The sequence below is a fragment of the Heloderma suspectum genome, chromosome 1 (assembly GCF_057233095.1).
Source record: "Heloderma suspectum isolate Gila_16-S chromosome 1, 16-S_ref, whole genome shotgun sequence".
Lineage (NCBI taxonomy): Eukaryota > Metazoa > Chordata > Lepidosauria > Squamata > Helodermatidae > Heloderma > Heloderma suspectum.
In genome coordinates this window covers 156,278,912-156,303,946 of record NC_139458.1, presented here as the reverse complement: position 1 = coordinate 156,303,946, position 25,035 = coordinate 156,278,912, and the positions used below count along the sequence as shown (strand labels likewise).

The 25,035-nt window shown below is 40.9% G+C and overlaps 2 protein-coding genes across 4 annotated transcripts in view; one reads left to right on the top strand and one right to left on the bottom strand.

The window, feature by feature from the left end:
* The first annotated feature begins 1,715 nt into the window (after window positions 1-1,715).
* On the top strand, window positions 1,716-22,820 carry LMLN (leishmanolysin like peptidase). Of its 2 annotated transcripts, XM_084807738.1 has the most exons (17): window positions 1,716-1,991; window positions 4,036-4,133; window positions 4,425-4,455; window positions 5,090-5,172; window positions 5,533-5,650; window positions 7,064-7,242; window positions 8,892-8,997; window positions 9,229-9,323; window positions 9,618-9,735; window positions 11,006-11,113; window positions 11,846-11,922; window positions 12,836-12,946; window positions 13,098-13,230; window positions 14,414-14,573; window positions 16,076-16,206; window positions 17,595-17,808; window positions 18,303-22,820. In XM_084807738.1, exons 1-17 carry the CDS (start codon window positions 1,836-1,838, stop codon window positions 18,401-18,403), a joined length of 2,019 nt encoding a protein of 672 aa, XP_084663864.1. In that variant the 5' UTR covers window positions 1,716-1,835; the 3' UTR covers window positions 18,404-22,820. The 2 variants fall into 2 exon arrangements, with proteins under 2 accessions (XP_084663864.1, XP_084663871.1); XM_084807745.1 differs by lacking the exons at window positions 16,076-16,206; window positions 17,595-17,808; window positions 18,303-22,820 and adding an exon at window positions 14,820-14,960.
* LOC146358320 (glycerol-3-phosphate dehydrogenase 1-like protein) overlaps window positions 19,720-25,035 on the bottom strand; it is a 36,515-nt gene continuing 31,199 nt past the window's right edge. For both annotated transcript variants that reach the window (XM_084807754.1, XM_084807762.1), the window contains exon 8: window positions 19,720-23,836. In XM_084807754.1, the coding sequence (XP_084663880.1) occupies window positions 23,740-23,836 (97 nt within the window). In that variant the 3' untranslated portion in view covers window positions 19,720-23,739. The remainder of the gene's footprint in view (window positions 23,837-25,035) is intronic.

The window sequence follows — 25,035 nt, the reverse complement described above, 5'->3', positions numbered from 1 at the left end:
TTACACAATGAGTTTTACTCTCAGTTAACCAGGGGTAGGTTTGCAGCCTATGCTGTCTGAAAAACACCTCCTCCATTCCATTTTGGGAGAGTTTTACAACAGGAATTTCTGCCACATCCAGAAAAATATTTTGCTCGCCATCCCTGATTTTTTTTTTTCTTAGCAGCCATCCTGAAACAGAGGTCTGGTGCACTTCAATGCTTGCATACCAATTGGTTGGTTCTAATAAAGCATCGCTGTAATCATCAACCCCGACATGCCTTTGGAGATGTGCCAAATGCCTTTCTCTGACAGCAGGAGCAAATACACTTAGGATCTAGTTAGGGAGGCTTAGATGGTGGGTGTCAGGGTTCCCCTGTTGCCTACTGAATACTCTAATAGCCAAAATCAACACTCAGACAAAAGGACTGCTTTCCAAGGCTTTAATTCTATTTATCCTAATGAGGCATACAGATGCTAATTGCTTAAGACTCAGAGGAATTACAAAGGAACAGCCATCTAGGGGTTTCTAAGGGTTAGGACATCAGTTGATCTCTGTTTGGGAAAAACACTGCAATTCTCTGAACTTAAGGAGTGGGAGGGGAAGATCTACCCCTCTCCCATGATGCTTCTGGGCACAGCTGTTGACGTTAAGCCAATCCGGCTAAGCGCCAAAGCTCGGCCCCTCCGATCTCTCGCTTGTGCCTGAGTCTGTGCCTCACATCTAAAAGTTCAGGTTGTCCTTTCCTTTCCACCCCTGGTTCACTGTTGCTCCCAGGGATGTGAGAAGGGGGGGCTCCCCCTCCAGCTGCGCCTCTGAAGTCTGAGAGAGTTCCTCCCCCACGAGTTGTGTCTCCTCCTTAGAATCAGAGCTGCTTTGGGACTCTGTGGGCTCAGATGCAACCTTGACAGCAGGGACTTCCTGCATCTCTCCCCCCTTGTCTTAGAAATAAGAAACTAAAATATCCAGATGGTATAAAATATCTCGGGACGGTGTAAAAGACGGAACTGAATGGGTTACACGGTCACCAGATTCTCATCATGTTATTCCACTGCTGGATGTTGAGGAGGAAGGAGGCTACAATATTGCTACAGCAAACTGAACTACAGGGGCATCGCATTCAAGCTGGTCTGAGTACAAGAGCCACCACAGCATTTCTCAAGATAAGCTGTCCCTCAATAGTTCTGTAATAATTAACCTGATGATCCCAACAGCGAGATGATGAACCTCCCAGCCCCCTTCATCGCAGGCTTGATATTGATAAGCGGAGATTCTAACTCACTTTAGCAATGTCATACTCAAAAGCAGTGGGTGGTCGTTTTTCCAGCCATGCTGGCTGGGAAATGCTAGGAGTTGTAGGGCATTTTTTCCGTCTTAACGTGCACAGGATAGCGCGGTAAACGAGCCCCCCCCCGCCCCCGGGGCTCTCCAGTTCAGAGGTTTTGCATTTCAACTCCCATCTGCCCCGGTCAGCAAGGTCAGTGGCCAGGAATGCTGGGACTCGCGGTGCGAAACATCGGGCGAGCCCCTGCCCGGGGAAGGCTGCCAAGTCCTCTTTCGCTCCTGCAGCAACTCCCGCCGCTGCCCGCCCGCCTCCCTGGACCTTCGCCCTACCCACTGCGCGACACCCAATCATGCTCCGCGGCAGGCTCCCCTTCCTCTAAGTGGCTGGCCGAGGGACTCGGCGCGTGGCGTCCCCAGCGCTCCGCCCCGCGGAGGCCGCGCCCCAGCCGGCGCCGGGGGGAGGCGCGCCCAATAGGCGTCTGCCCCCCTCGTTCCGCGCGGCCTCATTGGGTTATAGAAGCGCGGCGCCCGGCAGCCGGGCGGCCGCGGCGGGAGCGGAGGGCCCGGCAAGATGGCGGCGGCGCGGAGGGGCCGGCGGGCTCCCGCTCCTCGCCGGCCGCTCCTTGCTTTCCCCGCCGCCTGCGCCGCGCTGCTTCTGTTGGGTCGCGGCCCAGCCTGCGCCGGCGCTTCCCCTGTCTGCCAGCACCGCGTCCCCAGCGCCAGCGAGGTGAGAGTCCCGGGGAAAGCGGGGGGCAAAGCGGGGGCGCCGAAGCTGCATCCAGCCCTCGGAAGCGGCGGGCTCTTAAGACCTTATTTAATTCTTCTTGTGGGGTTTTCGCTTGCTGGCTCAGATATAATAATGCTGGTCTCACTGACTTATGTGCAGTACTGCTAGTCTCACTGCCTGTTGGCTTGCATCGCTTTTGTTTTAATAAAGTTCCTCAGCTGACTTACTAATAAATATATATATAAAAAAAATCTGACTGCGTAGTGTGGGCACCACGTTTTAAAGTCTCCTGCACCTTTGTGAGGGCCCCTTTGGAAGTGCTGGTGATGAGTGACCTAGTTTGTGGCCATGATAACCTGTTGGTGTGTTTGATGCTTCCACACATCCTGGCAACTCAGTCTTCACAGAGGACTGTGAAATTGTGACCGATGCCTTTATAAATAGTTTCATGGCCACTTTATAAATAGTGGCCTTTATACATCCTGGCTGGAGAATGCTGGGACTTTTTTTTGGTCTAAACATGCATAGAATTGCACCCTCAGTTATGCAAGTGATGTACTTCAAGAAGTAAAAGCAGTGATTAAGTTATAGTCTGTTTATGTAGTGCAGATTGCCTTGTAATATGTGGTGTTTCAGTTAACTTGAACAACTCAATTTATTCTGCTGCTGGTGCTGGTAGGAAGGCAATATGGTTCAATGGGCAAAATGTTGAGATTAGAGCTAGGCTTGGCCGTGGACCTATTTTTGTTTCTTAGAGAAGGCATCCTCTGTGCTTCATCTGTAAACCACCATTCTACACGGGATTCTCGTAAGAATGCAGGTAGTGTTACGTGCATAAAATACTTCACAGCCCAAATTAAAAATGGTGAGCAGCACATCTCATTCTTATTGATTTATTTAAGAGGCGCTTAGCTTCTAAAATGTTGTATACTTTCAGCGTTCATGGATGTAATAAAGATGTTTGCTCAGAAGTAAATCTTACAGTATTCAGTGGGACTCTTCCCAAATAGGTGCGCATCCTTGGTTGCCTTAGATTACAACTGTAGTTACAATCTTAAGTTACACTGGCCTGGTTTGCATGATCACCGTGGTTTAAACCACAGTGTTTTGTTTAAGCCACGTGGTGTGCCAGGTGGAATTTGAATAATCACTGCCTGGGCACAGCTTGTTATGTCGTTCAAACCTGGGCAGCATGGCTTGTTCGAGGGTTAAACAACCCCCAAATAATGCTACAACAACCCATGGGTTATTTAAGGGTAAACCCTCCAACAAGCCATGCTGCCCAGGTTGGAAGGACATGACAAGCTGTGCCCGGGCAGTGATTATACACTATAAAAATATGAGGAAGTATTATGGGAAGTTTTACAAGGGAAGGTGAAAAAGCGGATCTTATTTACATTAAACAATAATAGGAGAAAAGGATAGCCAGAGGATAGATAGTGCTTCAGAGCACAATCCTATGGGGATAGGCGGCCGCCTCCTGCCCTGTGTTTACGGCTAGACAGCCGATTTCGGCTGTCTCGCCGTGGGAAGGCAGAGCAGGGGAGGAGGCTGTCGGACGACATATAGAATGTGTCATATTGGCATTTCCATCTTCCCCGCCCTGGAACACCCCTTGGAATGCCCTGTTTTAGCCACTCTGCGCTCCTGTTTGGAGCACAGGGCTGTTCTGCACTGCTTGCAAGGCAGCACAGAAGGGGGGAAAGGTCAGTTCTCCAGGAACCAACCTCGGCACCCGGGCTCCAAGGTCGGTTCCTGGAAAACCAGATATCCTATGGCCATCTAGCCGCTGACTAGCGGCCATAGGATTGCTCCCTAAATCAGATAGTATTAAAATTTATTAGTCTTACTTCCAAGTAAGAGTGCAATTCTATAGCACTTACTAAAGAGTAATTTCTATTGAGCTCATTAGGCATTGCTGCGTGTTGGACTACTATGTTCTTTGGGTTAGGATTTAAATGTGTGAAATGGACAGTATGAAATATGCACCTTTTAAACAAATGTTATAAAAGCAGTTTGTCAAGTGCACTTATTCTTTATCCAGGTTATCTACAAAGTTTACCTTAAGGAAAACCATGTTATGAAGAGAAATGTTGATGAACAACTAAGAATTAAGACGGTATATGACAGAAGTGTGGAGGAGTAAGTATAATGGCAGCCTTTCAAAATTCTTATTGTGACTGAGAATTAGCTGACAGCAGGGAAGACCTGTCCCTCTTCTTCTCCTCTCCCTTCTACTTTCCCCTCCAAACAGGTAGCCAAGGAAATGGGGAACAAGTAGCAAAGGGGACAGGGGCTGGATATCAGAGATGAATCTGGAGTAACTGTTTTTGTGGTAGGGAAGAGATTGTTTGGAAAATGGATTTACTGACAGTATTTCATACAAATAGAAAATAAATCATTCCCTTCTCTAATTGCTTTCATTTTTCATAGATTGCTACCTGAAAAAAAGCACCTTATAAAGGTATGTCACACTTCCTTCTTGCATGTGTGTGGTGAGTATTGTTCAATGGAGTTCTGACTTAATTGTTCCAGTCCAAAGGTCTGAATGATCCATGCTTGCAAGGGGCACTCCTAGCTTTTGTAAATCGCTTGCACACAACTAAAACTGATTTGAAACCTGGTGCTGATATACCTTTTTATGTTTTCTTAACCATGGTTAAGAGATTAGGAGCAAGCTGCAGGCTTGCACTCTGTCTTCTCCTTCCTCCTCCCCTCTCTGGTGTGAATTCCACTCTTCATTTTGTGGCAGCTTTAATGAAGATTAAACATTAACATTTGAATATATACTAAATGTGGTTAACACTAAGTAGGGTTCCCATCTGAACCAGGTTTTGAAGTAGGGTTAAAAATATTAATTTGTGTTATACCCTGGTGAAGAATTTGTAAAATTCAAAGAACACACAGGTCCCTATCTATAGTCTGAAAATATAATAAAATCAACATCTATTTAGTAATACACATGCATATCCTTTTCAGTCCAAAGCTGTAAAAAGATGCTTAACAAGTGTCCTGAGCCTTTTAAATTCATTCTTTAGAATTTACTGAGCGGTTTTAATGTAAACGTGGTGTGTGTTTTTATTTTTCTTTACATTTAGAATAAGCTTTTCCCACAAGCTATTTCTTATTTAGAGAAGACATTTCAAGTTCGGAAACCTACTGGTACTGTACTATTAAACAGGTATGTATGCTCTTGAGTATTGTTTAATAATAGAAATCAACAAGAATCAACAAAATCTGTCTTTAGGATTGCAGTCTGCATATAAATCAGTGTTCTTCCCCTGCCTCCCAACTGTAAGGGTAGCTTATGCTACTGACAAGTAAACTGAGAGTGCAGTCCTATTCATGTTTAGACAGAAAAAGTCCCACAATTTCCCGCATGCCCCAGTCAGCAAGGCTGTAGGACATTTTTCTGTCTAAACATGCATAGGATTGAGCTCTAAATTTCTTGCATTGTGATACTTCACATCATTGTTTATTATCCTACCCTGTTTTGTGTACCCATTTTGTTAGTAAATATATAATTATGATTTGCTTAAAGACAGTGTGTAACAAACCAATATTTAAGGAAGAAAGATGACCCTCACAGATATTGCCGAGGAGCCTGTGCAGAATATACAAGATGTGGTCCAGTTATAGTTCCTGAGGAACACCTGCAGGTAATTCAGTCTTCTTCTTAGAGTAGGTAAACAATGTTAGCATTTATAGCTCCTGTCTTACACCATCACATTATTATTCATCCACAATAACCACCCCAGAAAAATATATACCACAACCCTTCCTTATAAGTACCAAGAGTTTGGGGAGAGAAACTCTAAGACAGCTGAACTGATCTTCACTTGCAAGGTATAATTTGAAAGCACACAGCGTACTGTCATAGTGAGGAGGCTTAATTTCACACGAGATTATCCTTCTTTGGCACTTGGCCAGAAAAGGCCAGCCCTGCTGTGACATCAGAAAATCTAAACCAGTGGCAGCTGGAGAAAAGAGCATGACTCGCTATGGTAGATCAGTCAATGGCATCAGGTGACATAGGGTTAGGAAGAGCAAACTGGTAGAAGAAGAGTAAACAGAGATGAGAGGGCCAGGCATTAAAGTGAGCAGATGTGTGAGAGGGCTGGACTTAGCTTGAGTGCAGAGACGTTGGGGGTTTCAGTGATGCTCATAGCATATTATATTGATGGATCATAAGTTCTTACATTGTTTTCAATTTTAATGAATTGTTTTTAAATTGTTTGATATTTTTTGCATTTGTTTTAAATCGTCTTGTGAGGGTTCTTCCTGAAAGGCAGGATGTACAGTTATTAATTAGATAAAATGTCAGATCTATCTGTATTACTCTTCGTGGTGTTTACTGCCCCAGTTTCCTTGAGTTCAGGAATCATATGAAACAGTTGGAAAGACTAGACAAAAGTTTCTTTGTTAAAAACCTTGAACAAAGCACGTGTGTCCAGTGTCAACTTGTCCAATGTCCGTTCTCTGGTACCAGATTTCAGGATCGCAATAGTGCATCTTAAATGTAGTAGACAATCTGTTTGTATACTTCACTATGTACAATAGCCCTGTGATAGCAGAATATAACATGTCAGATCATCTTTAGATGCTCTGCATATATACAGGCCTAATTTTCAAAATCTGGACTTAGGAAGATGGCATTTTCAAGGCTTTTTAAAAGATGATTTAAAATTGGGGTTGGGATTCAAAGTAGTACATATAAGAGCTTTTCAAAAGGAAAACGGGGGCAGGAGGGGGAGTATTGTGCAAGTACTAATGTTTGATTTGATAATCAAACACTCCTTGTTTGATTATCTCTTGCGCCTAATTCCCCAAACTCCTCCCTGAGCTTTGGGTTCTTTGAAAAACACTTTGTGGATTCTGGTGGGAATAGCTCAAGAAAGTTCACAGAAAAATATTCAGGGATGCACATTCCTTTGGTTATTAACCATGATTAGTAGTACCAAGTCTGTATAAATAGAAAATCTTTGCTCAGTCTAAGAATGTAAAACATATCTTCCTACTGTTGCTAAATTACTTCTATTTGAAACTCATTTCTCCTAAATGTAATGTTTTAGCAATGTCGGGTATGTAGTGAAAATGAATGGCTTTGTGGACCTGCTGGTGAAGCAGACCAAGAAGGGGTTCGAGATGCTGACTTTGTGTTGTATGTTAGCGCACTAACTACTGAAAGGTGTGGCCAAGAAAATATTATTGCATATGCAGCATACTGTCAGCTGGAAGCAGATATGGACAGGTAACACTTTCCTCCAAATTAACTTGATAAGTCATCATGAATAATAACCTGAAAAGGCTTGTTTGTGACATTGGGCATTATCCTATTTGGCATGGGCATAAGCTACTTCTAGTGCAATGGCAATCAGGATCACCTTCCCAACTCTTTCTCTCACCGTATACTCATAGTACATAAGAACCACTCACCCCAGTTACTCATCTCCCTCTTACAAATGGCGATCGTGGCCCCGCTGGGCAAAAGTGGTGGGAGTTTCCGCTGCTCTTGCACAGCAGCTTGCTGCTTGATGCCCATGATGGGTTGGCATGTCTGGGTTCAGATGACACACCAACCTATCATGGGTAAAACAACCCCTACTACAGACCCTGGATTCTCAGAGTGGGTTGTTTTGGAAAAACAACCCACCCTGAGAAGAACAGTCCAGGTTCAGACGACACACCAACCGGCGATGGTTTGTTCTGGAAAACAAACCATCATTGGTTGGCATGCCATGCGAACCTATTCCCTCACTCCTCCCATTGCTCCCTGCAGCCCTCCCCACTCTACCCCAGCCTCCTCACTTCCTTCTCTCCCACCCCAGTCTTCTCCCACTCCATTGGGTCACCCCAAGTCCAGACCCAGTCTCCCCACTTATTCCTCCCACTATATTTGGCCTCCCTCGACCCCCTATATTACCAAGCTGTAGTATTGTGGTCCATCCTTTCCTTAATTTTTTCCAAGCAGCTGCGAGCGCTTCAAAGCAAAGTGCTGGCCTTCAACCACCCACTGTCTTCACTTCCTAAGAATGTCCCTGGGAAGAAAGAAAACAGGTGGCTGGAGGCCACCACTTCGTTTTGAGATTCTCCTAGCCGCCCAGAAAAAAATTAAATGTTAAAATAAATCACAGGTATAAGCAATGCACTTTGCAGGCACGGTAGGAGGTGTCTGTGAGTGCAGTGATGCCTGTGGCACCACGTTGACTCCCCACAGCTTATATACTTATAGCTTATGTATAGCTTATATAGCTAACTTATATAGCTTATAACTTATATAGCTTAACTTATTCACCTATATAGCTTATTAGCTTATATACGTACAGCTTATATACTTACAGCTTATATACTCATAGCTTTCCGTCACATGTCCACGTTCTATAATACCACCTTTAATCAAGTTATTAAAGCTTCAAACTGTGGTAAATTAGGATCTGGATAAGGCAATCATAAGCCAAAAAAGGGAAAAATCAAAACAGACTTGACCCACTTCTTGCCACGTGGGTGGGGTGAATTAGCCCTTCCAAAAGCTAAGTAAGGCCTGTGTTCCTGGCTGTTTTTTCCAGAATATTTCAGTGCAGTGGGAAGGAAGTGGATTTATATCTACCTTAACAGCTCAGGAAAAAAGAAATAGTAGATTATTGATTTAAAAATCTATAGATGAGGTCCAACTACCTATATCAACATCTCATGATTTTATAAATAGGGAGGTATGAATTTATCTTTGAATGCTCTCAAGTTCTAATTTCTGAATTAACATTCCAATGGTTTGGTTGTTGAGTGTGAAAAATTACTGTAGTCACTTTGTATTGTTTGCTTGTAGCTTATGACAGTGTGAAGCCTATTCTTAACACTGTGCAATTTTAATTCTACATAAATATTTTTCTCATTGTATCCCAGACCGATTGCAGGGTATGCTAATTTGTGTCCAAATATGATTTCAACACAAGCACAAGAGTTTGTTGGCATGCTGTCTACAGTGAAACATGAAATTATTCATGCATTGGTAAGAGCTGATATTTGATGCATCAGTTTAAAATACTAGTAACGTATTCTTTGTATTGTGCTATGCAAGAATTTTTGTGGCACTCTTTCATTTAAAAAAAAAATTCTATATGTGGTCTTTGTCTAAATGTGCATCTTGCTTTCAGGCGATTTTCTCAGCATGGTGGGTTTTGTTGACTTCTGGGTAAAACATGCTTAAAACATGTAAATTACTTTTTGGATTATGTTTAAGGGTTTCTCTGCTGGGCTATTTGCATTTTATCGTGATGATGATGGAAATCCTTTGACTGCCAGATATGCAAATGGACTGCCGCCATTTAATGAAAGGTATATTCTGAAATCTTTGTAGGATTTACAGAACTGCAGTTCTGTTGAAGTGGTGCCATGGGCATAGTTATAAAATAATTCTTCAGTCAACATGTTAATAACTCTGTGACTCAAATGGTTTGTTTGCTTAGCTAATTTTTTCCCCGTGCCCCTCTTTCATAGAGAGCCAGCTGTCATGAACTGCACAGTTTTACATTAGTAATAATTTTTCAACATTTTCCAGTCAGCCCAGTAGTCAAACTTAGAATTGATCCTGCTTGCCAGTCACGTTAATTCAAAGTGTCTTCCTTTCAGCCTTGGTGTGTATCAGTGGAGCAATAAAGTTGTACGTAATGCAGTACGGTTATGGGATGTACGGGGCAATAGAATACTGCATCACAATATTTTTCTTCTGATAACTCCAAAAGTAATTGTAAGTATTTTCACTTTTTTCACAATAAATATATGTATTTCTCAGATACGTTGTTCCTAGCAACTAGCCATGTCTCCTTAAGGAGGCTTGTCTAATATTTTGAGGACTATAGGAATAGCGCAGTCTGAAGACTTCTGGTAAAGTGCTTATTGGTGAATTAATCCAAGTAAAGTGGGAGAGTTACCTTTAAGGTCATGATCATTTCATCTTATAGGCAACGGGCTAGCCCCTTGCCAACAAGTTGGGCACCAAAATATGGCTACCATAGACATGGGAGTAGAAGGGGTTCTGCATATTCCAGGTGCACAGAAATTATCAGTTCGTGTTTTAAGAGAGAATTAAACGTGAAGGCAAGACCCTTGTGCTGCTAATGGAACTCTGGTAGCATGAGGGCAGAGCACCAACACAAATCCTCAGTATGCTGGGTTGCTGTTAGGCAAGATAGCATGCTGCTCATATCCCTGCAGCCAAGGGCCTAATGCAGCTGCTTAAGGAAAATGGGAGGAAGTCAGCACTTTTTGCTGCTGTTACATGCAAATGAGCCCCTAGGATTAGAAGAGAAGTGCTTCCTTTGATCTTTAAATTTACCCTCCCCCACCAGGTGTTTTAAGCTTTGAAAGGGACTGACCCTTAAGAGATTAAAGGAACCTGGAAAGGACTGGGTTGCATGGATGCATGCCAACATGAGCCCATCTCCCAAGCCCAATGTCTTCAAACTGCCATGGAATACAGGGATAATATTAACTCCTCCCTATGCCATGTGGTGTATCAGAGGGTTCAGGAATGGCTCTCCCAAGCCCAAGGCTGAGTCCTGGGGGGTAGGAGTATATTTCCTTGTTGTTTCTCTTCCCACCCCTACACCACAGTGACCTGTCTCAGATATTTAAGCAAGTTGGATAACTACCTTTTAGCCTATCATTGCTGCTCTGTGTGATTCAAACAGCTTCATAATTCTGAACAAATTAAATTACTGCTTAATGATTCAGGGTAGTGTTTTATGGGGTGAAGGTGTGTGGTATCTGTCGCAGGTAAATTAATTTCAGTTCCTGAATGCTATGAACGTGAAATAATCTCTTGATTTTCCCCCCTTAGTACTGCAAGATATTTTATTCTTTAGACTTATTTGTATTTTAAAGTAAACCTGATATGTAGGATTAAGGATCTTAACTTTTATTTTCAAGTATGAGCTAATCATTTTGAACTAATTATGAGAAAATTAGTATGAGCTATAATTATTTTGACCATTGTCTTCTGTTGTATCTTTCTGAAGGAGGAGGCCCGAAAACATTTTGACTGTCCAATTTTAGAGGGGATGGAACTTGAAAACCAAGGTGGCATGGGCACAGAGCTCAATCATTGGGAAAAGCGTTTGTTGGAGGTTAGTAGAGCTAATTGTGATGTGTTTTTGTACGGGTCATTAGAATCTGAAATGTAGATTGTATGACCTTAGATTAATCTATCTCCAGTATTTAAGGGGGGAGATCTGTAGCGTAATTAATCAAAGCAAGTATTTTACTTTACAGCTCAAGTGCACACCATTAGGATCAAAGTTTGACCAAAGACTAAAAATAGGATATATGACTGGAGAGGTTCCTCTTTCCATCCCTTCTCTCCAGCCCCCTGGTTCCAGACTTCTGTTTAACATATTTTCGCAGCACTTTGATATTGGAGAGCTGCTGCTGTCTAGATAGTACAGAATCTTATAAAGCACTTTTAATAAGAGAAGAGTGATACCGATAACTGTAAGATATCAGGCATTAGAATTTTATATTTTCTGTGTCTTGGATGCTGAAATATGCTTTGCAATGACTACCTTGTCTTCATTTCTTTCAACCTCTCCACTCTACCATTTGCTACTAGAATATTTACAAGAAATACCAGCATGCAATTTAGGGAAGTTCTCCTAGACCACTTGATAATGCCTCAGCATCGCTTGAAACTCTGATCAGTTTACTGATTCTACACACTGAGTGACTTGTTCTAAACATATAAATGGGCTTATGTGCTAAGTGTATATGCCAAAATTGCACATTCATCCCTTCCCAAAAGAGGGCCCCTATTCTATTCAGTCAGTTTTCTGAAGCTAACAGTTGGTGTTGGTTACTTTCAGAATGAAGCAATGACAGGATCACATACACAGAACAGGGTCTTCTCCCGGATCACTTTGGCATTAATGGAAGATACTGGGTAAGAATTTATAGTTAGGTTGGAGAGCCTTCATTTTCTCTTAAATATAAACTGTTTGGGAGAGATCTTAAAAATACATTGAACGTGATAAGGAACCTATGTTGTTTGAAATGTATGCTTTGGTGGTAATAATAATACATGATCTCTATAAACATCATTTTGTCAATATGGCCATACCCCCTTCCTCTTGTAAATATTTGGGGGTTGTGTAAAGTTTTCTCTAAAGAATAATCTTTCCTTCTTCTGTTCACATGGTAGTATATACCTGTCAGTCAGCTATTTTTAATACACATGAAAACCCTATACTTTGGGTTGGATAAATCAAAGTCTAATGTGGATTTGAAAGCAAAACTTCTCAATCTTTGCTCCTTTCCAGCATGTTCTACTTGCAGTTGTGAAAAGTGAAATTATATAGTAAACAAAGTTGAAGATACTTCTTAACTAAGCAGAATTGGCACAGGTTTCCCTGCGCTATTTCAAATATGTAATAGGGGATGGACAAAGCTGGCAGTAGCTAGTCAGGTAGCTAACTGGGTAGACCTTAACTGCCATGGGGTGACCTTAGCGCTAGCTGTTGCAACCCTTCCTCCTCCCCATCCCTGTCAGTGAGTGGCTTACACATTCAGTGAAGGGGCTGAGGGATGATCTTTGTGGGCAGGGGTTTGTCTGTAATAATGTAAATAAATAAGCCAGAATAATTGAGGGGAGAGGAGATTGAGTTTTGGGGACCATAATATAGAGATGTCTATAGAAATATTTTGCATCTCCTTTTAATTGACCTACCTGCAACATTATAAGATACTCAATTCATATTGAGTCATTTCCGTAAGGCATTCCATTCAGGATCTTTGAAATAACTTTTTGTTCAGAAGTGCAAGCTCCATAACATTTCCATTTCAACATATCTTTGCAGCTGGTATAAAGCCAATTACAGCATGGCAGAAAAACTAGACTGGGGCCGAGGTAAAGGCTGTGACTTTGTGATGAAAAGTTGTAAGTTTTGGATTGACCACAGGCGGACAAAGTAAGGATACATTTACCTAGATTACATGCTCTGTCTGGCACCTAAATTGTACTAACATATTAATTCTTGTGTGATTAGTACTGATAAAAGGTCAGTGATGTATATAAGACTTTAACAGCTCTGTGCTGCTGTTTTTTAATCTTACTCAAAGGAAAGAATTGGTAGCCCCATATTGTGACACTCTGCGGAGTAATCCATTGCAACTAACCTGCAGACAGGACCACAGAGCAGTAGCAGTGTGCAATTTACAGAAGTTCCCCCAACAGCTGCCTCAGGAGTATCAGGTATGTTGTGTATGACACATGAAACAAAATGAATTGTTTACACCCTGATCCTATGAGCCACTGACCTCGCCAAACCTTGGACTCATGCGTTCTGCCAATCCTCCACTGTGACCATAAAGAGGACGTCAGTTCTGTTGCTTCCATTCTAGATTAACTGCAGCTTGTCATGTCATCTGAACCCAAACAGACTATGGTTAATCTTAATTATAGCTAGTGGAAACAAGCCAGCCAAATCATGGACTATGAAGTTGGCTTGTTTTCACTAACCATAATTAAAATTAACCACAGTTTACAATTCAGACATGTTAACTGCAGTTCATCTTAAGTGAAAGCAGAAGCTTCCAGTCACAGTTGCACTAGGGGAATGGGAGAGCCTGCAAGCTATAGTTTAGCATTATGTCTGAATGCAGACAGTGTGTCAGATAGATGTACCTTATCTTAAAAAGTTGCTGCTGTATCACCAATCCTGGATGAACTAGTGGCATCATCAGCTTGCCCTGCTCCTCCCAGAACATATATCATTGTTTCAAGCAGCATAGTGCAACCGTTATTTTGCCCTATTCAGAAATGGGCAAAGAGGGGCCATAGTTTAGGCCAGCCTTCCCCAGCCTGGTGCCTTCTAGATGTTTTGGACCACAACTCGTAGATTCCTGACATTGGCCATGCTGGCTGGGGCTGATGGGAGCTGATGTTCAAAATAACTGGTGGACACTAAGTTGAGGAAGGCAGGTGTAGGCAAAATGAAAATGGTCAGTTACGCATCATCATAAAAAAGTATACCACTTGTTGTGGAGTTCCATCTAGAGGTTTAACCCTGAACCTCTGATATTTGTTAGAAACCTTTTTAAATGGAATTGAAAATGAAGTAACAAAAGAGATCTGAGTCACTTGCCAACCACAGTACACTTCATCAGCATAAGGTTGTATGTATAGAGACAGTGCTGGTTAAATTTTTCATACAGCACCTAGCAACATTCTTGGTGTTAAAAAAAAAAAAAGTTAAAATGATACTGGCAATTGTAGCCTAGTGCTCTGGTTGTCCTTAGCTCCAAGATGTTGTATACGAACATGGTTTTCTGCAAATGGTGATAAAGTTTGCTGTTACCACTAGAAGACCATGATGATGATGATATAAATATGCTGTTGCCTTTATAACCACCATTGTAACTTCCTTTTTTTGCAGTACTTTGACAGTCTGTATGGAGTACTGCGAGAAGATTTGCCTTATTATGGTGGGTCGGTTGAAATTGCTGACTACTGTCCTTTCAGTCAGGAATTTAGTTGGCACTTAAGTGGTGAATTTCAGCGCAGTTCAGATTGTAGAATACTGGAAAATCAACCAGGTCAGTTGGGTTTGTATTTGGTTCCTCCTTTAATAGCATACAGAAATTTTGGCTGGATTCAAATGTAACAGAAGACAGTGGCTTGTTAGGTTAAATCAGGGGCTCATATTATGTCTGAATCTGAGCCCGCCCACAATTTGGGTTTGTTTGTGGCTAACAAACTGGGATCTGAAACCACAGTTTGAAACTAGTTCGCAAACCAGGGTTTATGCTAACAGTGGTTTCCCATTACATCTGGATTTACAGAGCCATTGCTCTGCCTCAAGAGCTGCTGCACCATTGATACAGGAGTGAACTTATGAACTTATGAAGCTTAGTGCTGAACAGATGGGAAACAAAAGCAGACAAAGCAGATCCAAACAATAGTTTGCTTGCTTTATGTCTGGAACCGTGGTTTTTGTCTAGACCACACCTGTGTGTGACCCTGACGACGACACCATGTTATCTCTTCTTTCTTTTGAAATCCATGAGCCCCTTCTGCCAGACTTCATAAATGTTTGAATTTATTCTGGAATGCATCAATAAAGGTATGTGGGAAAGGTATATGAACAAGAAAATATGTGATGTTTGACAACATATATTTTTATTATGGCCATACTTTGTTAGTACTAAGTTTTTATAAAATACAGGTGGCATTTAACTGCCACAAGTTTCTTATTTTTTTAATTTTCAAAGGTGTAGCCCTTTTAGTCTGTTGCAGCAAAAGTGACAAGGTCTTGTGGCACCTTAAAGACTAATACGTTTAGGGCACAATCCTATGGCCGCTAGACAGCAGCTAGATGGCCATAGGATTGGTCGGTTCCCAGGAACCGCCTCCCCACTCTCCATGTCGTAGGCAGCGCAGATTGTCCCCATGCTCATAAGAGCAGCATGGAGTGGGGCAAAAGGAGGCGTTCCTGGGGCCCGGGAGTTCATAAGTGCCGGTACAACACTTCCTATGTATTGTCCAGCCTCCCCACCCCGTGCTCTGACGTCCCGCAGCTAGGCAACCGAAAGCAGCCATCTAGCCACGAATGCAGGGCAGCTGGAGCATAGCGGAGATTATCCCCTCTGTGCTTCTCCTGCCATGCATTGGATAGGCGGTCGCCTATCTGCACAGGATTGCTCCCTTATTTTGGCATAAGCTCCGTTTCATGCATCTGATGAAGTAGATAGTATCCATGAAAGCTTATACCAAAATGAATTTGTTAGATCTTAAGGTGCCACAAGACACATTGTTTTTGTTTTTTAAAGTATCCTCTGTCAATATGTGTTGGAAATATGGTGGAGCTGTGGAAAAATTAAATCTTTCTGGCGAGAGGCTATTGTGACAATAAAGGTGGCTACAAGCTATCAACTTCCGTTTCACCCATTGAAGCTACTTTTAGGCTATCTAGAGACAGCAGTCTACCACAGTACCTTTGACATTGATTATGACTTTGAGTTCCAGTAAATTATGATCACTTTGCTGTCTAAGTGACCACACAGTTCTTAGCAGAAAACTATATTTGTTTTTTTTTTAGATCCTTTCAAAAACTATGGTGCAGAGAAATACGGACCAAATTCTGTTTGTCTCATTCAGAAGTCAGCTTTTGTTATGGAACAATGCAGAAAGAAACTCAGTTACCCTGACTGGGGTAGTGGGTGTTATCAGGTAACTGCATGAATTCTTAATTTAACTTTGCTTTTTGTAAGGTTGTGTTGCTTAGAAATTGTTCAGGATTGATTATTTCTCCTCTTGCAGTAGTCATGACATGCTCCTGCATTTGTGGCCAATTATACTTATTACAAAAAAAAATACTAGATTTTTCTCTATATATCCTGGAAGAAAAAGCAATGTAGAACTATAAATCAAACTATTTGCAATGGAACTTGCTACTGCTCAGCCCCCCCACCCCAAAGACTTACCATAACTCATTGGCCCTACAGTCTCCTCTTGAGTCTTCATTTTCCCAAATGCAGCCTGGGAATACCATTTGCTCCGGATCACTGAACTTTACATAAGAACCTAATAGGAATTGGCAGATCTTAGGTAAAAGGATGTACATAGAGCTGTCATTGTTGCTTGGATGTAAACACTTGGAAAACAGTAGGATTAATGTATCCTAGGAGTGATGAATATGCCTTGTTGCCCATGCAAATGTGCTTCCTGGATAGCTTTTTATATATCCGACTTGATTTCCTGGCAGCATTAGGGTAGTGAGGATGCATACATAACCCTTGGCCTTGGAGTTCAAAGTGGCTGCTATCCAACATAACTCTAGTGGGAAAACGTACATGAAGTGGCATTCTGTTAGCAGTTGCATGTTCCACTAATGAATGTGCTACCAGAACTACTAGTGCAATACATAGCATAAGGAAGTAATGAGTTATGAAAGTGCTTGTGCAAGTATTGGATTTGACACTTGCACTAGGATGAAAACGGAGTTTTGGCATGCAGTAGAAGCTTTGTGTTACTGCAGGAGTAGAGAACCTCAGGCCTGGGTTCCCCAGATGACCCCACCATCTTTCCCCCAACCACTAATCGTTTGGTGGTTTTCCTGGCTTGTGTGCAGTTTTCCCTTCATTCTAAAAGGTTAAAATGCCTCTAAGCTACAGGCAGTAAGAGCTTTAAGGTATGATATGCTTGTATTTTGGCTATTATTTGTATTTGGGGCCCCACTCCTTTTCCTTTGGCCGCACCCACTACTTGAATGCAGACCCTGAGCACCTCTCCAACACTGAATTTGGCCCTCAGGCTGAAAGACATCCCCCACCTCTGTGTTAGTGGAATGACCTCATTGGATACAACCCAGCGTCTCCCTTTTCATTGCAGCTGGTCTCCACAGTGAGTAGAGTCCCTCTCCTACCCAGCTTGTCATCTTCCAAATCCACATGCAGACAGCTGAGGTAACGGAGAGATACAGTTGTTCATCTATTCTTTTGCCAGCCAGGTTGCAAAGAAAATTCATCTTAAAAGGCTCTAAAACAGCTCCAATAATTAAATATATATTTTTGTGCAGTCTACTTTGTAAGCATAACAAGTCTTACTTTATTTCAAAGGTTTCTTGTTCTCTCCGTGGGCTGACTGTTTGGGTTAAGGACATGGCATACCTGTGCAGTCACTCAGGTCAAATTGTAACAGTGAATATTCAGATGAATGGATGGGTACATATTGGGAATCTAATTTGCCCAGCATGCTCAGACTTCTGTGATTTCTGTCCGCCTGAGCAGAACCCTCCTCCAGTTGCTAATTTGACAAGAGTTGCATCTATTGGTAAGTGAAACCAAAGTAACACTTCAAAAAATATTGTTAAGTGAAATGGAGAGATCTTGGACTTGTGTTGTAAATAGCTTGAAGTAACTGCAGTTAAATGGACTTTAGTAAATTAGATTAAAAACCTAAACGGGGTTTGTTCTGCTCTAGTCTTTCTAGCATTTTCAAAATCATGTTCTTAGCAATAGGAGAACTAACGTGCTTTTTCTTCACTGCTGTGAAGGTTTTAGAAAAGGAGAACAGAACCAAAAAGCCCAGATTGGCTACATTCACACAAACAGCCTGTTTGTGTACTGAAATGAATGTACCCCAATGAATTTCCCCCACTTCTCTCTAATTTGGTTAAATAGTTAATGAATGTCTCTTGACTCCTTCAGGCCTGTGCTTCTAGTCCTGATTGAGGATTGTTGTGAATATGCTCCTAAATATGTCAACAGTACCTAAAGGAATACCTCAACTATTTTGCCTGTGTTCATGTGATATTTTTTTTTTAGATTTGTGTTCCTGTTCTCCCAGCCTGGTAGTAACCCTATGGCTTTTGATGGCAAACTTGCTTCCACTGCTGGCTGGATTTCTTTTGTGTGCATGGAGTTAAAACATGCTCCCAGGTCTCCTTTACAGCCAAGTCGTATATCTAGAGTGCACTACGTTTGAGTACATCTCAAGGCAGCTATCTGGAAGAGCAATCACATCTCCATCTGCCTTCTGGCAAGTAGCCCAGCTGATCACTTGCTGCACGGTGCTGGACAACAGCTTCTAGACTAAGAGAGGCAAAGTTTACAATGTCATCTCAGTAAGTGCCAGTGTTAAAAGTTTTATTTTCACATTGGTAACAAATTTGTGGAACAAACTTGCCAGTTGTATTATGCTATCCATTGCCACTGGTCTGGAGCATTTTTGTTTTGCACAATTCTGAGACTGGTAACAGGATTTTTGGCATCCTTAGAGATATACCTCAATTTCCTTTAGTCAAAAGCCATGAAAATCGGTTGCCATAGCTGCTAATAACGTAAGTCTGATAAGACTATGGAGTTCAAAAAGGAGTTTTTCTTTTGGTACTGGTTTAGGACGCTACCAGAAGTATTCTATACCATGTACACCCTGATGATTTGAGGTTATTTCTTCTGTGAAGTCTCTGTGCTGCTTAGAATGTGAGGGAATGTTTCAACGGCTGCACATCATGCACTTTTAGTATTTTTAAATAATGAAAATATTTAATTCCCCCTTGTTGTTGAAGAACACTGTTAAACTATTCTGCCATAGCTTTTAATATACTAAAAGTACAATCCTATGCACGTCTATTTAGAAGCAAATCCTACTGAATTCACCTGGGCTTACTCCCAGGTAAGTAGGCACAGGATTGCAGGCTAAGACTAATCCAAAGCATGCTTGCTAGGACACAAGCCCCACTGAATTCAGTTGAACTTATTTCTGAGTAAACATGTTTGTATTGGGCTACAAACGTTTTGTTTCTTACAAGGTAATTTGAAGAAATGGGTAGCCCTCATTCATGAAAGTTTATTTCACTGCACTGGCCTTTTTTAATCCTTCAGTACAACCCATACATTGGTAAGACTCAAGCATCCAGATGATTTTTTTTCACACACTCCTAGGTGAGTAGGCCAAAAGAAGAGTGAAACAAAACAAATCTCATGCTTAGGTTTGAAGAGTGCCTAAGGTTTCGTTAGGCAAAACATTAGTAGTGACAGCAACTGTAAATCTTACTGGTACCATGTTGACTCCTTTGGGGCCAAAATGAAGAATTTCATTACCAAGGAAACTTGTTTGGTTGTTCTTGGATGAAAGTACAGATGACCTCAATTATGCTGGGTATATGAAGATTTAAATATACTTTTTGAAGTACACAGGTTAGTGGCTATGCCACCAAGAAGTTGCTAGACTATATAAAACTTCAGTGGGTAACTTACAGATGAATCAATTCCCTACAAAACCCTCAGGGACCATAGTTGTGATAACTTTCCTTTCTTATAACTGGCACAAATTGGATTTTGTCCTCAGATTGGAGGAGTTGTACCTAATAGTTCTGATTTGTTGAAAGGTGTGGCTGTTGGAGATGCTGAACTAGGCATACTCCTTTTTAAAAAAGCAATTTTTAATCTAAATCTTATAGTTCAGTCCTACCTTTCAAAATGTGTACATTGGAAGTAGCCTACTTGCTGGGACATGCCCTGTATGTGAACTGCCTCCACTTTGCATAAACAACCTATGAATGCCCCGTTTGTAGGTTGCTGTGTGGCATGAGAACCAGGACGCTCTGGGTTGTTTATGGGTTAAGCAACCCAGAGTTAAATGGCTTTGTGCATCCCTGGCTAATCATGGGTTAATAAACCCAAGATATGCCACCATGACATGCAAACTGGGTCAGTGTAGTGAGATCAGAACCTTGAGTAGAATCAGATGAACTCTTCCATTAATTCCAAGCACAGTCCTTTCTGCAATAGTGCCTGCTAGATTATTTTTCTTAAAACTAACTTTATTTTTAGAAAGAGGGTTTCTGCCAAGTGGCCAAAGTCAGTCACCTGCTTCCAATCAGAAGCATGCGAAGGCTGTCTGAAGAATGTGAGGGGATTTGCTCAACTATATGGTATATTATGTATGTATATACTACATAATACACTCTTCATATTGCCCCCTACATTAGCCTTAAATGGGGCAGGGATGGAAGGCATGGAAATAGCAATAAAATGTTAGGATTAAGAAATGTTTTAAGCATGTTCAATTTGAATGCTGAATCGAAATTTTCTAAATAGATGCAGCTCAACAACTAGTGTGACACAGTTCCATGAAATCAAGGAGTAGAAACTGCATTTTTATCTGTGCAATAATAGAACTTCAATAGCATCTTCTAAGGATGCTTTTATATACTTGAACATGTTTTTTTCTTGTTTGTCTTGAAGTAAAACAATTGCACTGTTATCAACTTTTTGGCTAACTTTATATATAAGCATTTATACCAATGTTAATATAACTTTTTGTTGTAAATGTAGAACCTTATCATCCTTGACATTAGTTGGTCCAACTGAGAATTTAGTGAAATGGAGAAATGACTGGAAAGGTCTGTAGTGTAAAAGTCAGTGATCATAGTGCACAGAACTTGAAGAGCATTTGTCTGTTTTACCTTTGTATATAGATGTTAGTTGCTTCAGTGCATCTTGTGAAGTAAAATGCTATTGCTTCAATCTGAGACTCTAGTTATGTCTGAGAATATGCTAGCAGTTGATAATGCAAGCCCTAACCTAAAGAACTGGAATTGACTTCCTGTGTTTTCATAAATCTCCCAAGTTTAAATTTTAAATCATCCACTCTCCTGCATTAGTAAGACAAATTCTGGTAGACCATCCAATAACTCCTTCATACAACACCCTTTTACTGTTGCAGAATTATTCCAGGAGCATGTTGTATGGGACTCAGGACCTACCAATGTTGTTGCTATCTCAGATATCCCAGCTGCTCCTGGGCAATTTTCTGAATAGCTGCCTAGATTCTAGAAGGTTGCCAATCATGGGATCATTTGGGAGCTGATGCTGTGCCTGAGGCATTCATAAAATGCAATAGCTGCTTCTTGTCTTAGGTTACAAAAAGGATTGTTTTGTGTAAATTGAGTGTCTGTCAGTGCATTGGAAGAAATCCTTCCCACAGTGGAACAAACAGTTTAGTAAAACTACATTTCAGGTACACTTTCTTCTTTGGGCTGTTCCAGATGTCAAGATTAACAGTGACACTGAATATTTCATCAAAAACATGTCAGGGGGGGCTCAGAGCAAAATTACCACAGTAGAAAGCTGTAACCCATTTACAAAATGCAGAATATTATTATACATCCCTGACTTTAAATAGAAAAGATCAGGTAGTGGATGTAATTGTGTTATAAACTGTATGTAGAACTCCAGCTCTAGCATACTTAAGTATTCATATTCTTAAATACAAGATAACACTGTCACCAGTTTTCTTCCTTGACATACACATTAATAGAAAAGGTATGGCTATATTTAGCTTGTAGGACTTTTTCCCTGTACCACCCCCTGTGGGAACTCACCAGCAGACCAGTCATTTTAGACATGGGGGAGCCTTTCTTGGTGAAAAATCATGAGACATTACCTATCCCGTTTTACATAATAGTCTCTAGAATGCTTCATATCTGTTATGAGGAAGAAAACCGCCATAGAGCATTTTTTTCCCTATAAAGCTGCTTACGATTAATATATCTTAAAGACTGGGTTGTGTCCCAATGTTATGGTACAGTTTCACTTAGACTAAAATTATTTGGAAGGGATTATTCTTGACTGGACAGTTTCTCCAAGCCTGTGAACTGCTCTCTGTTCCAAATCTGCTGCTTTCTTAACTCCAGGGAGAAATTTGGGCCTAGACTGTCTTGAACATACTTAAGCTTTTACCTTATCCTTATTTCATGTGTTTAAATACTATGTAGATTATCTTTCCGAAGAACAGGGGAAAATCTTACTGTATTTGTTCTCTGCTTATGCGGACCAAAATTAATTTTTGCTCTTTTATATGATGAACACCATGCTTATCTGAATGAAATGTAACATGATGTTCCTATAGTTCTCTAGAGTTTCTGGATATGTTATGCAGATTGTAGCTGGATGATTTAAGATCCAATATCTGTGTGGGTGTCTGATGGGGAAGTGTGTGAATGCACACTTCATAAGAGCTGATCCAAATCATAGTCGGTATATATAAGTTGGTTGCTCTGTAGTACAAATGTCAGCTTTTTAAAAACATGTAAATACTACTTTGTAGATTAATACACTTATTTGAGATTATTGAAACTAGTATGTACAGTATGCTATTGTTACAAAATGTAAATACAGAATTATTTTCCAATTCTCTTTGTGAATGGATTTGAAGGCTGGATTATATATGTGGTGTTTATATATGCAATTAAAATATTTTTTTAAGTATGTGGAAGATTATTCTAGTAAGAACTGTTAGAGCATTTGTTGTGTCATTTAAATTAAACTTTGTTTACAAAAAGTCTTAGTCCTTTACTTTGAAGGAAAGCACACTTTTCTAGATGCAAATGGACTTGTTTATGCATTGTGAAATATGTGGAAAAACACAACACCTGCTTTCAAAATTTGAACTATTCACCTGAGTGATAAACATGCCATTGTTTTAAACGTATTCAATATTACCAAAATAATATATTGTGGAACAATATTTTAAATGACCACATATGTCATAAGTCTTGTTTTCTGTTTGTATTACATAGCTGCATTTTCCTTCATGGGTTTACGTTTTCCCCAGGTTTGAGTAGAGGATTACAGAAAGCATTTGTGTGGGAAACTACCAAGGGCAAGGTGACTGAAAGAAGGAGAATAGGCAATGGATGGAGAGAGAACCTGAGATAAGGTTAGGTGGAAGAGGAAGTTTAAAGAAAAGGACAAAAGAAACAGGGAAGCGATAAGAGTGAAGAACCCTTATAGCATTTTAAATCAGCAAGAATAAAGTATACTGTAGGGGGAAACGGAGACAAGTCCTAGGAGGAGCTGGCCAAAAGACAAAGTGGCTTCCCTTGGCTGCAGGCTTCTAGTGGTATTATACTCCACTTTGATAGACGCCGGTTAAACATTAAGAAATGTTAAGCTTATAAGAGCAGATCAGCAATTAAATATGCTGTCTTGGTAGGTCTGCACCAAAAGGCTAACAGACATCTCTCAGGAGAGCGTTAGATCTATGATGACCTTTCTGTTTTTCCAACTCTGTAATTCTAAGCCTAACTAACTTAATGGAGACAGTTACCCAAAAAGTATATAGTGTTTTCTGTAAAGCCTGCTGTCTGTTAAAATTGGACACATTATCTTGTTTTGCTTGCTTTTTATTCCTTGCGATCAAGTTGACAGAAGCCTTGAGCAGAGGGATGCCTAACTGGTAAGCCACAACACCATCTTAAATATGTTCCGGATGATTCTGCAGGCAAGTGATGAACTCTTTGACAGACTTTCCTTCATAGCAGATCAGGTAGACACTTACAAATAACGGAAACCTAGGATAAATGCAGTTGTTAAAGTAAATAGTCAGTCAAAATACCTATAGCCAGTTGAAATTCTGTAATAACCAATATCCACTGTACAGTGTCAAGGTAACTTTTAACTGACTTTTCAGAACACAGTTGATGTATGGTATTCTGTTAGCCGTAATGTATTTTTTTTCCTGGAGTCACTTTCCTGTATCCTGTCATAAAAAGAATACTGTACTACCTTAAATTAGATTATCTAATTAGATTATCATTGTAGCAAGTCTACCACTTGCGTAACACAAGATTCAATATTGATGAGTTCCTATGGGTAAAAATGCACAGCAGAACTGACCAAAGTAACCAGCAGCAAACACCTAGGTAAATTTTATCCCTAGAACAAGTGCCAGTATTTCCCCTCACGAGCCAGCCTCAGTTTAAATGTAGGTGGATGAGGTAATCTATTGCTAGAATCCAGTACTCAGACCAAACTTAAGACTATTTCAGCCTTCAGAGATTTCTACTAGTAAGTGACTGCCACCAAGCAGCCTGTCTTAAAATTATTTTCATTTGCCAAAAAACTGCTCTTACTGATGTAAAAGGAGTTCCAGAACTGGTTTCATAGTATCTAAAAGCAAGAGGACTAGAGAAGATCGATTTGAGGCAGGGTTGCATGGTTGAACAGCTCATCACTTACATTTGCTGTGCATGTTTTCTACACAACCTTAACTACCTATCCATCACAGCGTGACTAGACCAAATAGAGAACAGGAAGTCTGTTCCTTTAATAGTGGTGCCAAAGAGGGGATTTTGGCCAGTATAGCTTTTTTCTCCTCCCTGCAGTATTCGGACATGGCAGGCTGTACCTGCTGAAATAAATGTTTCCGCCCAGCTATTAAAGGCATGGGAGCCTTGCCATAGATTGCATCTAACCACCTTAACCCATAAACCAATCTGCTCCATCTTGCCTTATTTATTTTGTACACATGAAGTTATTTCATCAAGTAGAGTAGTTATGATGACTTCTATAATTCTTCCCCATAAACATCAGTTTAATTAGAAATGAAAGGTGGAGCAGCTACTTTGCAAGTGGTTTGTTGGCAAACTGATATCAGTGTAAATCATGATTACTGTTCTTCATGATGAATTTGCAAGAATATGGTCTTCTGTTACACTGAAGTGATAGCTGCTTTCTGAGGATGGACTCAGACAATCACTTTCCTTCACTG

Bases quoted from the DNA above. Each gene is read 5' to 3' on its own strand.
- LMLN (XM_084807738.1), top strand. From the start codon at position 1,836: ATGGCGGCGGCGCGGAGGGGCCGGCGGGCTCCCGCTCCTCGCCGGCCG. The intron at 11,114-11,845 runs GTTAGTAGAGCT...GGTTACTTTCAG, and splicing joins GGGAAAAGCGTTTGTTGGAG to AATGAAGCAATGACAGGATC. The intron at 17,809-18,302 runs GTAAGTGAAACC...TTTTTTTTTTAG, and splicing joins GACAAGAGTTGCATCTATTG to ATTTGTGTTCCTGTTCTCCC.